This window comes from Hibiscus syriacus, unplaced genomic scaffold, assembly GCF_006381635.1.
Source record: "Hibiscus syriacus cultivar Baekdansim isolate YM2019G1 unplaced genomic scaffold, ASM638163v2 tig00110831_pilon, whole genome shotgun sequence".
Lineage (NCBI taxonomy): Eukaryota > Viridiplantae > Streptophyta > Magnoliopsida > Malvales > Malvaceae > Hibiscus > Hibiscus syriacus.
This window is the reverse complement of record NW_024062882.1, coordinates 3,561,708-3,574,946: the sequence shown is the minus strand read 5'-3', so window position 1 is coordinate 3,574,946 and position 13,239 is coordinate 3,561,708. Positions and strand designations below refer to the sequence as shown.

Here is a 13,239-nt window from a genome sequence, read left to right as displayed (position 1 = left end):
ACTTTATCCTTTCAACTGAGAATTTTGATAGTTTACCTGGTTATCTACAAGTTTCCACCATATGCTTCTCATCATTTTCTAACCTTAAAAAATGGACCAATATGAACAAGCACCAGCAAATATGAAAAATAGGTATTATAGATCAACATTGAGACCATATTATAGTAAGAATTTCCCAGACATTGTGGTTTAACTTCTAACTCGGATAGAACTTTGAGACCAAGTTGAACCTTATGTCAGTATTTGATCGAATCAAATTAATAAGTCTTGACAACTAAAAAATTCAATTTTTTAACTTGACACAATCAAATCGGTTAACGAAACTTTTCCGACGATAACGTCCACAATTCTCGGTACTTTCAACTTCATGATCGTATCTCCATGGCTACAAAATTCAGCAAGTAATGGAAAAATTTCCAAACATCAAAACCAGGGTGATCGACCATGCCCAAATGACCAAGCACTATCGACCGAGGCCTAACGATAATTACCATAATCAAATGCGACGATGAGAATAAACAAGCTTCACATCTTTCAAAATGCGTAGAGAACCATCTAATCACACTACAAAGGTGATTACAGCAAACTAACAAGAGATACCAACGAAAACAGGATGATTACTTCATTGAGAAACAAAAGTTCAAGGTCCCAAACTTAAATTCAACAGATAAGAACATTATCTTAAAACGCTCCTTCAATTTCAAAACCTGCTTCTTCATGCCCATGTTAAAGTTTGTTCTTCAGCGGTACTGCAAACCAGAAAAAAAATACACCAAGGTTAAGAAGCTGCCTATATAAAAGAAAGGAACATGAAGAGATTAAGATCAAGATAACACTAATGATTAACAGTTGAAAGTGTGATCAATTGGGTGAAATCGGTATACCTTGATGAACCCGATTTCCTTGGCATTGCTTCCGAAGCATTGTCTGCAACACATGAGCCCATATTTTCTGATAATGGCATGAGGGTTTCCACACACTCGGCTATAAAACAGAAAACAAAAGTCCTTTGTATCATGTTAACACCATAAAATCATTTAACAAAGACAAACAACATGGTGGCAACGGGAATACGGATTGGAAACTTTAGATTTGGATCTAATTTTTTTTATATAAATTGTGAGAATGAAATCAATAATATATATCAAATTAGTTAAGATTGTTGAAAAGTCATCACAAGTGGCCAAATGATGGCCTAACTTTCCACCGAAAGTAGAAGCATTAAATGCATCAAATGAATTAAAAATTGGGGCACCGAAAAATGGGCTGTTTTAGTTGATTTTTTAAAATGGTATTATTACAATTTAGCATTTTACTTAGGGTTTAAAATTAGTCATTAAGCTTCAATAAATATAGCTCATTTAGTTTCAAAACCATCCCAAATCATTCTAGCTTTCTCCATACTAGAGAATTTAAAGAGTTTTCTTGAGAGTTGTTTTCTCATTTTTATCAAGAGAGAATTATCATTTTTTCTCCTTGGTAGATCGATAGAGGTTGTAATTCCTATTTCTCATAGTGAAATTCTTTTACGTTGCCCGTGGTTTACCCTATATTTAGGGGGTTTCCACGTAAAATTTGGTCTTCTTTATCTTTATTTTATTTTTTAAATTATCAGTTGATTTTGCTCTATCTGATAGTGTCTTCCGCAACAATTGGTATCAGAGCCAGGTTTGAGTGTGTAATATGTTTATTGTCTTTGTGGTTGCCACCAAAGGTGAATCATAAACATAAGAAAGTAAGAAGGTATTACCCATTTTTGAAGGTTCCAGAGAACTATTCACGATAGTGAAATAGTAGGAGCTATCCGTTAGAAGCTATGTCAACAAAATTTGATATTAAAAATTCAATGGGAGAAATTTCTCATTGTGAAATTGAAGATGAAGGTCATCCTAAGGAAAGACGGTTGTCTAGAAGCTATCAATGAAGGCCAGTAGATTTCACAGATGATAACAAATAGATCGAGATGGACGAGAATGCTACACAAACTTCATCTAGCATTAGCAGATGAGTATTGTTAAGCATCGAGGAGAAGAAGACAGGAGATATGTGATCTCACAATTTACGAGGCCACATCGTTGCACAATAAAATTTTCCTTAAATTGTACTCTCCGATGCCGAATCTACTTCAGTGACAGAGCACTTAAACACGCTGAACACTTTATTTCTCAGCTTACATCCTTAAGATGTACAATAGGAGAACAAGAACGGGTGAACTTCTACTTCAAAGTCTACCTGATTCGTATGATCATCATCAACTTGACAAACAGTAATGTCACCAGTCTAGTCTTCGATGACGTTGCAGCTGCTATTCTATAAGAAGAAAATCGACGCAACAAGAAAGACAGACAAGTAAATCTATAATAAGCAGAAGCGTTGACAACGATGAGAGGGAGATCAAAAACATGACCAAAGTACAGTCACAAACATGTAGATCGAAGTCAAGAAGCAAAAAGAATTAAAGTGCTACAACTGTAGAAAGAAGGGTCACTTGAAGAAGGATTGTTGGAGTTTAAATAAAACTCTAATCCACAAGGCAATACCGCACACTTCAGATGATGGAGATGCTCTATGTTGTGAAACGTCAACCACCTGGAAGGCAGAAAAAGATTTGCATATATATGGCTCATTGATTCAGGAGCAACATATCACATGACCTCAAGAAGAGAATGGTTTCATCATTATGAACCTGTCTCAAGAGAATCTGTGTATAGTTGCAATGATCATGCCTTAGAGATCGTTGGTGTGGGAACCATAAAATTGAAGATCTATGATGGACAATTAAAGTTGTTCGAGATGTGCGGCACGTGAAGGCTGAAGAAAAATTTATTATCTACATATTGTTGGATAATAAAGCAAGCAACATTAAAACACATAAAGAAATCATGAAGGTGTTTCGTGGAGCACTTGTGGTGATGAAAGGCGAAAAGATATCAACAAACTTGTACATGTTGAATGGAGACTTTGCTAGAAGCAGAAGCCTCTGTTGCCTCATGTGTTCAGATTCTGCATGCTATGGAATCAGAAACTTGAACACATGAAAGTCCTTGTGGAGAAAAACTACTTCCAGGCTTAACAAAGATATCACTTACTTTGTGTGAGCATTGCATACAAGTAAAAACACCGGTTGAAATTCAACACATCAAATTCTAGAGGCAAAAGTGTTCTAGAATTGGTTCACTGACGTATGGCAAGCACCAGTTACATCCCTAGGCGGAGCAAATATTTTATCTCATTTATTGATGACTACTCCAGGAGATGTTGGGTGTACCCTATTAAAAAGAAGTCAGTGTGTTTTCCACTTTCAAAAACTTCAAACTCCTCAACAAAATGGAGTGGCAGAGCGGATGAATATAACCTTGTTAGAAAGAACAAGAGCAATGTTGAGGGACGCATGCCTAGAAAAATCATTATGGGCATAAGCAGTCAATACCGCCTGTTATTTGGTGAATCGAGCTCTATCAACTACAATAGAGCTTAAGACACCATGGAGATGTGGACTGGTAAACCAGCTGATTATTCAAACCTCCATGTATTTGGAAGTATTGTGTACGTGATGTACAACTCCCAAGAAATTTCAAAGTTGGATCCAAAATCCAAGAAATGCAAATTCTTAGGGTATGCTGATGGTGTAAAGGGGTATCGCTTGTGGGATCCCACTGCCTGTAAAGTGATCATCAGCAGGGATCTTTGTAGAAGATAAGCTACAAAGAAAAGAAGACGATGGTAGCACTGAAAAGTCAGAGACTACATAGATACATGTGGAAAAGGAGGTTGAACGAGGAGATTCTTCTGAAGCAGAACCAACACATGATGAACAAGAACCAGAGAGTTCTGAAGCTCCAACAACTTGTCAATCAGATTGAGTGAGAAGACGTCCCAATTGACACTTAGATTATGTTATAGAAGGAAATGTTGCATACTGCCTTTTAACAGAGGACGGTGAGCCATCAACATACCAGGAGGCAATAAACAACTCATATGCTTCACTGTGAATGATGGCAATGCAAGAAAAAATCGAAGCCCTTCATAAAATAATACATGGGACCTTGTGCCACTACCACAATGAAGGAAGCCAATTGGTAACAAATGGGTCTTCAAAATCAAGCGAAATGGTGACGATCAAGTTGAGAGGTATCGTGCAAGGCTGATGGTCAAATGATATGCTCAAAAAGAAGGTATTGATTTTAATGAAATATTTTCTCCTATGGTTCGACTAACAATAGTTCGATTAGTCTTGGCAATGTGTGCTACATTGAACTTACATCTAGAGCAGCTAGATGTTAAAACAGCTTTTCTTCATGGAAATCTTGAAGAAGAGATTTATATGCTCCATCCTGAAGGTTTTGAAGAAAAAGAATAACTTGGTTTGCAGGTTGAACAAATCTCTGTACAGTATAAAGCAGGCGTTGAGGTGTTGGTATAAGAGATTTGATTCCTTCATTATGTGCCTTGGATACAACAGACTTAATGCAGACCCTTATGCTTATTTCAAGAGGTCTGATGATAACTATTTTGTTACATTACTGTTGTATGTGGATGACATGTTGGTTGCAGGACCCAACAAAGATCATATTGAAGAATTGAAGGCACAATTGGCTAGGGAATTTGAAATGAAGGACTTGGGATCAGCAAACAAGATTCTAGGGATGCAAATTCACCGATACAGAAGTAATAGGAAAATTTGACTTTCACAAAAGAATTACTTGAAGAAGATCTTGTCAAGATTCAACATACAAGATTGTAAGACAATTTCTATCCCTCTTCCTATTAACTTCAAATTATCCTCCAGTATTAGTCCTAGCAGTGAAGAAGAAAGGATGGAGATGTCTCGAGTACCGTATGCATTGGCAGTGGGAAGTTTAATGTTCACTATGATATGCACAGGACCAGACATTGCACAAGCAGTGAGAGTGGTTAGTCGGTACATGGAGAATCCATTCAAAGAGCATTGTAATACAATAAAGATGATCTTGAGATACATCAAAGGGACCTCAAATGTTGCATTATATTACGGAGGATCAAACTTACTAATAAATGAGTATGTAGATTCTGACTATGCAGAGGATTTGGATAAAAGCAAATCTACTACAGGATATGTGTTCAAAGTTGCTGGTGGAGCTGTAAGCTGAGTTTCAAAATTGCAGTCAATTGTGGCTATGTCCACAACAGAAGCAGAAAATGTAGCAGCTACACTAGCCAGTAAAGAAGCAATTTGGTTGAAGATGCTATTGGAGGAGCTTGGGCACAATCAAGAGTATGTCTCTTTGTTTTGTGACAGTCAAAGCGTCTTGCATTTAGCAAGGAATCTAGCATTTCATTCAAGGACAAAGCACATACGAGTTCAATACCATTTCATTTGTGAAAAGGTGGAAGAAGGAATGGTAGATATGCAGAAGATTCATACCAAAGACAACATAGCAGATTTCATGACGAAGGCGATCAACGCTGATAAATTTACTTGGTGTCGATCCTCTTGTGGCATGTCAAAGACGTAAGCAACATGATGGTACAAGGTAGATAGAATGGTGTGTAGATATGATTGTTCCAATCAAATCTTCAAGTGGGAGATTGCTGAAAAGTCATCATCAAGTGGCTAAAATTGATGGCCTAACTTTCCACCAAAAGTAGAAGCATCAAATTCACCAAATGAATCAAATGAATTAAAAATTGGGCACCGAAAAATGGATTGTTTTTTGTTGATTTTTTGAAATGGTATAATCACAATTTAGTCATTATACTTTAGGTTATTTATAAGATTAGTCCTTAAGCTTCAACTATAAATACCCTAGATCATTTAGTTTTAAAATCATCCCAAATCATTCTAGCTTTCTCCCAATACTAGAGAATTTAAAGAGTTTTCTTGAGAGTTGTTTTTCTTTTTATCAAGAGAGAATTATCATTGTTTTTTTCCTTGTAGATCGAGAGAGGTTATAATTCCTATTTTCTCATAGTGGAATTCTTCTACCGTTGGCCGTAGTTTTTACCCTATATTATTTAGGGGTTTTCCACGTAAAATTTGTGTATTCTTTATCTTATTTTTATTTTCTCAAATTATCAGTTGCAATTTTACTCTATCCGATAGCCGTCTTCCGCAACAAAGATATAATAAATTTCATAATTAAAGGTACAAAAACATTAATTTTGAGAGAATACATCAATGAAAGTAGCAGATCGAGCTGAAAATTTTGAGATTTAGTAGCAGATTGATTAGTAAAAAAGATCTAAAAGGCTCGGACGATAGAAACATATTATTACGTCAATGAGGCAAAGCTCTCATAGTTTGATGGTATACTTTTCAGTCATCACTGCCTTAAATAATCATACAAAAAGTACGAAAAAAATGCATGGATTCATATCAAATTGACGCCTCAGAATCAAATCTTCGAGAGAATACATCAGAGAAAGAAATCTCAGATGCTACGGACAAATGTTTGAACATCACAGGCAATCAAGAATCTGAATAAAACAACGAAACGTAATAGAAATTCAAGTATAGCGAGAGAAGAAATAGAATCCTGTGTATGGAAGTTGATAACAGCGGTAATTTATTTGAAGTTTATAAGCAATCGGATAATGGAGAATCGAGGGGAGATGAAATTTACCAGGCGCGAGTGCCAGGGCCGAAGGTCTTTGGGTGAGAGTTCCAAATGACCCATTATTGACTAAAGATGATGGCCTCCCTCCGATGCAATCTCTGTTTATATCCTTCTATCAACTATAATCTCTTACATGATCATTAAAAAATTTAAGGGTAAGTAAAATTTGACTCTAACTCAAAAAACTGATTTTTTTGGACTCGAATTGACTTCGAGTTATAATTTGATAAACTTAACTCGAAAATATTTCTAGTTCAAATCGAGCTGTAAAATATATCTTGAATAGTAACTCATAATATTTAGTAATTAGTGGATTAATTTTCAAGTTTGAGTCGAGTCCCTCGAATATATATGATAAATGCATATTACATATAAAAAATACAAAGAAATATATGTATTGTATATGGGTATTAAATTAGAATCAAATAATATCATAATACTTACAATTAAATTTAAACAAAAATTCAACTCGACTTGAAAAAATTTCAAATGAACTTCGAGTTATAAAATAAGACTTGAGAACTCGAATAACTTGAAATTTGTTTACTTGACTTGACCAAGCGTTCACCCCTAAACAAACTTATGTAATTTACCACTTAAATCTATCTGAAATATACAAATAACTATCATCATCCTAAATCTATATCAACACTTAAAAGTTTGTATATAAAGCATCATGCAAGGTAGGACAAAGGAGAGAGAACATTGTTTCACTCTCACTCAAGCTCTCTTTGGACGATTTATCAGCTTTTTAACTCGTTTATTTTTTTTTCTCGTCCATTGAACAATTGTATTTGACTCTCTCTCCAATTTAAAAGAGATAAATAGTTAAACTCCACTACAATCTCATTTCTCCCATTAAAAGATTGAATTTATATTCTAAACTAAGTTTAATATAAAAAATTTGAAACTATAAATATATTTTTCCATTTAGGTGCTTTTTTGTCAATTTAGGTGTCTAACGTTTCCAACATTATCATTTAAGTTTTTGGACCGTGACAAATGATAAAAAAAAAATACTGTCAACCACTCAGAATGTGGCACGTGGTGCCAATTTTTTAAAATTTAAAAAAAACTATTATTTTAAAAATAAATCCACCAAAATATTTTTAAAATCTAAAAAAAATCACAAAATCTTTAATCCCAAAGCATTCACTCCACCAATAGACCGTCCCCCACTATTAACGCCCCCACTAGCTGTCTACTCACTCGTCGTTATCTGTCCATCCATCATCAATCATAAATCGTGGCTTTAAACTCTCAAATCCCTAAATTCAAACCCTAAATCCCTAGATTCAAACACAAATATATCACAATCGTTGGGTGAGTGGTCGTCAACATGGTAATTGGCAGACGGTGGTAGTCGACATCAAAATTGAAGGTCTTATGATATTTTATAAAAAATAGGAAAAGTTAATGCTTTTTTAAATGACTATTAGATACTTATATGATAACATTAAAAACATTAAGCACCTAAATTGATAAAAAAATAGATGTCTAACCGGAAAAGAAGTATAATTTAAACACTCTTTATATTAAGTCTCTAAACTAATATAACCGGATCGGCTTAAAATCTATTGGTCTCGCATGTTAATTGATTTAATTTTAATATTTATATACAAAATACAATATATTTAAAATATTATATATGTCGATTCTTTTATTGGTTCGGTTTGAAAATTTAAAAAAACCGAAAACGACTAAAATAACCATATTGATTGATCTCCACCCCGTCTTCCTTTCCCCTGCTTCGTGCCGGCAGTCGTCGACTCGACACTGACAAACAAACAAATAAGGCAGGTTTCATGCCACTACTGCTCTTCTAATACGTCTATATTCAGATATCGATATGCTTCGTCGCGGTTCCTTCTAAATCGCAGGCATGCAGCTCGCAATCCAGCTTGCCCCACCTCGCATCCACTCGCTCGCACCGGAATATCGGTTTTCTGAGGCTGTTGGAAGCAACCAATGCCAACTAACCATAACAATGCTCTAAAAAAGATCAATCTAATATAGCTCAATTCACATAGGCAAGTATGCTAGTTGATATGCAAGCATATGAGGTGCAGCAAAGAAGATAAATTTTACCTTCTGTTAACAACATTGTGCACGTGACAGAGCCATTGGGAAAACTCATCATGAGATCCGGCCATTACAGGATTAGCTCTGACATCATGATATATCTCTATTCAGAACAGATTAAGGCTACTAAATATCTGCATATATACATATAAGAAGAACCTCGGATCGAAAATTTTGATCGAATCAAGTGAGAACAATCCAACCGCATATAACAACATAAATGAATAAACAGGACAACGAGATATCGACTTAGAAATTTCGTCCTTTTTCACTCAGCATTCCCAAATCAGGACCTAATTACTCTTTGTTCTTCAAATACTGGAGCTAGTTCAGTTACAAACCCCGATTTGGTGTGAAACCGGATAGCTTTCCAATCTTACTCGGCAATCCCTTTGATTATACCATCTAAAACAAAGGCTAACAAAGTGGTTCTAAAATTCTTAACATGATATCGATTACCAGAGGAAGCAACATGGAGAAGACAAAAATATACCTCAAAACTTCTTTAAAATGATCTGCACATTCCTTGCAGGGATACATTCTGGATAATATCGACATCTGCAAGTCGAAACAATTATCATTAGTCAGTTTAAATAGTTTATAAGGACAACAGTTACTTCCACAATTCCATTTTTGGTTTTCCTTACAATTCTTTTTATGTCATTAAAAGCCTAAAGAATCAAATCCTTTCGATTTGACTCGACTCATTTCACTTTTATGTTTTAATCGAACCCGTATCGAGATTTCGCTTCATCCAAGCATAAAATTGCAAGATTGAATAAGGAAATTAAGATTCAATCCAAGAATGAGATGTTATACCAGCTCTTTTACATCCTTCTTTTGTTGCCTTGTTGGATTTTCGGGATACTGGGAGGAAACCATCAGGGCAAAACCGTAGGCATTATAATTGACAATGAGAAACAAAAGGAAAGATAAATGAAAAGACCTGGGCGGCAAGAGTGTGAAGAAAAGTCCAAGTAGCTCTTCCAAGTTCTTCTTTAGTAATCGGTGCAGCTGGCTTCTGTCAAATTAAACAAAAATGTGTCTAGGAAATGAAAAGCAACACTTCAATAAGTAACCTAAAAAGAAAGTAAAGTACAAGATAATCTCTAACTATAGGTGTTGTTTTGTTAAGTTTAATACCGTTAAAAGTTATAAAATAATAAATCAACTATTCATATTTTTAAAATTCCTTTTTTTATAAAAATAATTAACGACTGTCTAAATTGAACATTAAATTATTGACACAAATATAATGAAATTTTATCTAAAAATCGTTTCAACTATATTTTATGAATTAATTTTCTATTTACAATATATCATCGAATTAATGCTTTAAATATTTGTTTACCTTATATTGTGAAGTCAATGCTTAAAAATAACAATAATATCCATATACATTATTAAAATATAACTTTATCATATCATAATATTCAACCAGTTAACGTCTAGTTGACCTAGAAGTAAATTTTTAATAAAAAGAAGATAAATTTGAAACATATAATCATAATATTATTTTATAATTTTTTATAGCTGGGATATTTAACAAAAAGACACTGATAATTTGGATTTATTTTATAATTTTAAATAGTCGAAAATTTAACAAAGAGCGGACCATTTGTATACTTTAACCAAATAAAAAAACATAGGCGTCATTTGGAAAATTCGTCAAACAGATAATAAGCAAGCTACCAGGAGCACCATTGATAAACCCTGTAAGCTTTAGAATCGATTCCAAGTAATTGGGCATATCGAAAATGAATCTATTGAGGGAATGGAAAAGATACCTTCACGAGAAGATTGGTCGCGGTGGTCGAGGAGTCGGCGTTTACTGACGATGAAAGAGAGATGAGAGGGTTTTTCTTGGTGGGTGATGAACGAAGAACCTGTTGGGTGAAACTGGAGAGGTGGGTTTGAACACAATTCGAGAATCTTTCAACTGTTTGGATCAAAGCTTGGAAAGGGTTTGGATTTTCAGCAGCCATATTTGCTTGAACGTGATAGAGATAATGGCGGGAAAAAATGAGAAAGTTTGGATCTCAAGGCGCTGTTTGGGTACTTTGCTAAATGCCGCTCACAAAAGGCCCATCGCACTGATTTTCATTTTGTTTTTTTAAGGCTGATATTTTGGTTAAATTCTATAAAAGGTCCCTATACTGTCAGATTTGGGTGGATTTAGTCCATTGTTAAAGCACATTTTTCCAATTTCTTCTTCTCAACTTAGTTTTTATTGAAATATCCTAGAAATCAAATCAAACTTCATGCTTATATTGATCTGATTTATAATTTCTTTTGTTTGAGTGGCATAGAATCAACATTTATTATCTTTCTACTTTTTGGTCTATCTATTATTGAAGTTTGAAAGAAGCTAGTGAGTTGCACGTGTTGAAAATTATAAAGGCACATGGGCTGTTAATTCATTAGCAGCCGGCTGCCTTGAAAAAAAAAATGGGAAAGTGCATTTTTAGTCCTTTGCAATTTATGGTATTTACAAGATTAGCCCTTAAGTTTCAACTATAAATACCCTAGCTCATTTAGCTTCAAAATCATCCCAAAATCTTCTAGTTCTCTCTCAAGTGTGTTGTGTAAACACCTGTAAATTTTCTCTTAGTAAAAGATCTGCAGCAGTCCGGAGATGTAAGCAAAATTGGCTGAACTCCGTTATCAATTTCGGGTATTATTTTTCCGCTTTTATTTCGCATTCTCACTAATCTGGTTATAGGGAAATTACTTGTACTCGGTTTATTTCCTAACAACTGGTATCAGAGCTTTTGGTTGTGAATTTTGTCAATTTTCTGCGAGGTTACTATTCATTAATATTCACGTGAATAGTGAATTTCGTGAATAGTGAAATTCAGTCGGCGATACGAGTTTGTCGACGGAGGTGTTCTAATACACGGCGGTTCGCAGAAATTGTCAGAAACGATCCAAACGAAGCCAGATTCGAGTGGGATCGTCGGCTGCAGACGAAGGGAAGGTGAAAATTGAAATGTTCGATGGTGCGGACTTTGGCTTTTGGAAGATGCAGATTGAAGATTTTCTGTACCAGAAAAATCTATATCAACCTCTTTCAGGAAAGCAACCAGAGGGCATGAAGAATGAAGACTGGGCTCTTCTCGACAGACAAGCCCTCGGAGTTATCCGACTGACGTTATCCCGCAATGTTGCTTTCAACATAGAAAAGGAAAAGACCACGGCGGGTCTTATGACAGCTCTCTCCAGTATGTATGAGAAGCCATCGGCCTCAAACAAAGTTCATTTGATGAGGCGATTATTCAATTTGCGGATGATGGAAGGGGTATCAGTGGCACAACACCTAAATGAACTCAACACAATCACAACCCAGTTGAGTTCAGTGGAAATTGAATTTGATGATGAAGTTCGAGCTTTAATTCTCTTATCATCTTTACCAGACAGTTGGAATGCTACTGTTACAGCAGTCAGCAGTTCGTCGGGAAACAGCAAATTAAAATTCGACGATGTTCGGGATCTGGTACTGAGCAAAGAAATTCGGCGGAGAGAATCGGGTGAAGCATCAACCTCCTCAGCCTTGCACACGGAGTCTAGAGGGAGAACTTCAGAAAGAAATTCAAATCGTGGCAGATCGAAATCCAGAAGGGGAAAATCAAGAACAGGAAATAAAGATTTTACCTGTTATAATTGTGGCAAGAAGGGCCACTTTAAAAGAGATTGCCGAGCACTGAAGAAAGATACCGGTGCACAGGAATCTGCCAACGTGACAGAGGAGACAAGTGATGCCATGATTCTAAGCGTCAACAGTCCGATTGAATCATGGATTTTGGATTCAGGGGCATCTTTCCACTCCACGCCATGCCAAGAAATCATGGAGAACTATGTCAGTGGTGATTTTGGGAAGGTTCATCTTGCTGATGATGATGAAACCTTGAAGATCGTCGGAAAAGGAGATATCCGACTAAAGCTGCCAAACCAGACCACCTGGAAGCTGACAGGAGTGAGACATATTCCTGGCCTCAAAAGAAATCTGATTTCTGTTGGACAGCTTGATGGAGAAGGATATAGTACAACCTTTTCAGGCTGTGAATGGAAGATTACCAAAGGAGCACTCGTCAGTGCTCGTGGTAAGAAGACTGGTACTCTCTATATATAACCTCAAATTTAGAGAATATCATTGTAGTAGCAGATGCTGATGGAAAATCAAACCTATGGCACCAAAGGCTTGGCCATATGAGTGAGAAAGGAATGAAGATACTTCTGTCAAAAGGGAAGCTGCCGGATCTAAAGAATGTAGATGTCGGACTATACGAGGATTGCATCTTTGGAAAACAAAAGAAAGTCATCTTTACAAAGATTGGCAAGACTCCCAAGGCAGAAAGGTTAGAATTGATTCATATTGATGTATGGGGACCATCCCCAGTTCCATCTCTTGCAGGCTCACTATATTATGTCACCTTCATCGATGATTCAACAAGGAAGGTGTGGGTTTATTTTCTGAAGAAGAAATCAGAAGTCTTTGATACCTTCAGAAAATGGAAGGCCATGGTGGAAAATGAGACTGGTTTGAAAGTCAAGCGGTTGAGGT

The 13,239-nt window shown here is 35.7% G+C and overlaps 1 protein-coding gene, 1 long non-coding RNA gene and 2 other non-coding genes across 4 annotated transcripts; all 4 read right to left on the bottom strand.

Moving 5' to 3' along the window:
- Nucleotides 1-604: 604 nt before the first annotated feature.
- Nucleotides 605-1,089, bottom strand: LOC120142723. The gene is made up of 2 exons (XR_005517877.1): nucleotides 885-1,089; nucleotides 605-749 (listed from the first exon to the last, which is right to left on the bottom strand). It is a non-coding gene; the product is annotated as an uncharacterized LOC120142723 (long non-coding RNA).
- A 5,137-nt stretch (nucleotides 1,090-6,226) lies between these two features.
- Nucleotides 6,227-6,311, bottom strand: LOC120142932. The gene has a single exon (XR_005517895.1). It is a non-coding gene; the product is annotated as a small nucleolar RNA snoR116 (small nucleolar RNA).
- A 52-nt stretch (nucleotides 6,312-6,363) lies between these two features.
- LOC120142933 lies at nucleotides 6,364-6,447 on the bottom strand. The gene has a single exon (XR_005517896.1). It is a non-coding gene; the product is annotated as a small nucleolar RNA snoR117 (small nucleolar RNA).
- A 2,175-nt stretch (nucleotides 6,448-8,622) lies between these two features.
- Nucleotides 8,623-10,759, bottom strand: LOC120142670 (FAD-linked sulfhydryl oxidase ERV1-like). Its single transcript, XM_039157197.1, has 5 exons — nucleotides 10,466-10,759; nucleotides 9,625-9,699; nucleotides 9,498-9,545; nucleotides 9,172-9,236; nucleotides 8,623-8,762 (listed from the first exon to the last, which is right to left on the bottom strand). Exons 1-5 carry the CDS (start codon nucleotides 10,661-10,663, stop codon nucleotides 8,681-8,683), a joined length of 468 nt encoding a protein of 155 aa, XP_039013128.1. The 5' UTR covers nucleotides 10,664-10,759; the 3' UTR covers nucleotides 8,623-8,680.
- Nucleotides 10,760-13,239: the final 2,480 nt, after the last annotated feature.

Coding starts and splice junctions, on each gene's coding strand:
- LOC120142670 (XM_039157197.1), bottom strand. CDS start 10,663: ATGGCTGCTGAAAATCCAAACCCTTTCCAAGCTTTGATCCAAACAGTT. Junction 9,700..10,465: donor CGACCAATCTTCTCGTGAAG/GTATCTTTTCCA, acceptor TTAATTTGACAG/AAGCCAGCTGCACCGATTAC. Junction 9,237..9,497: donor AGAAGGATGTAAAAGAGCTG/GTATAACATCTC, acceptor TTCGACTTGCAG/ATGTCGATATTATCCAGAAT.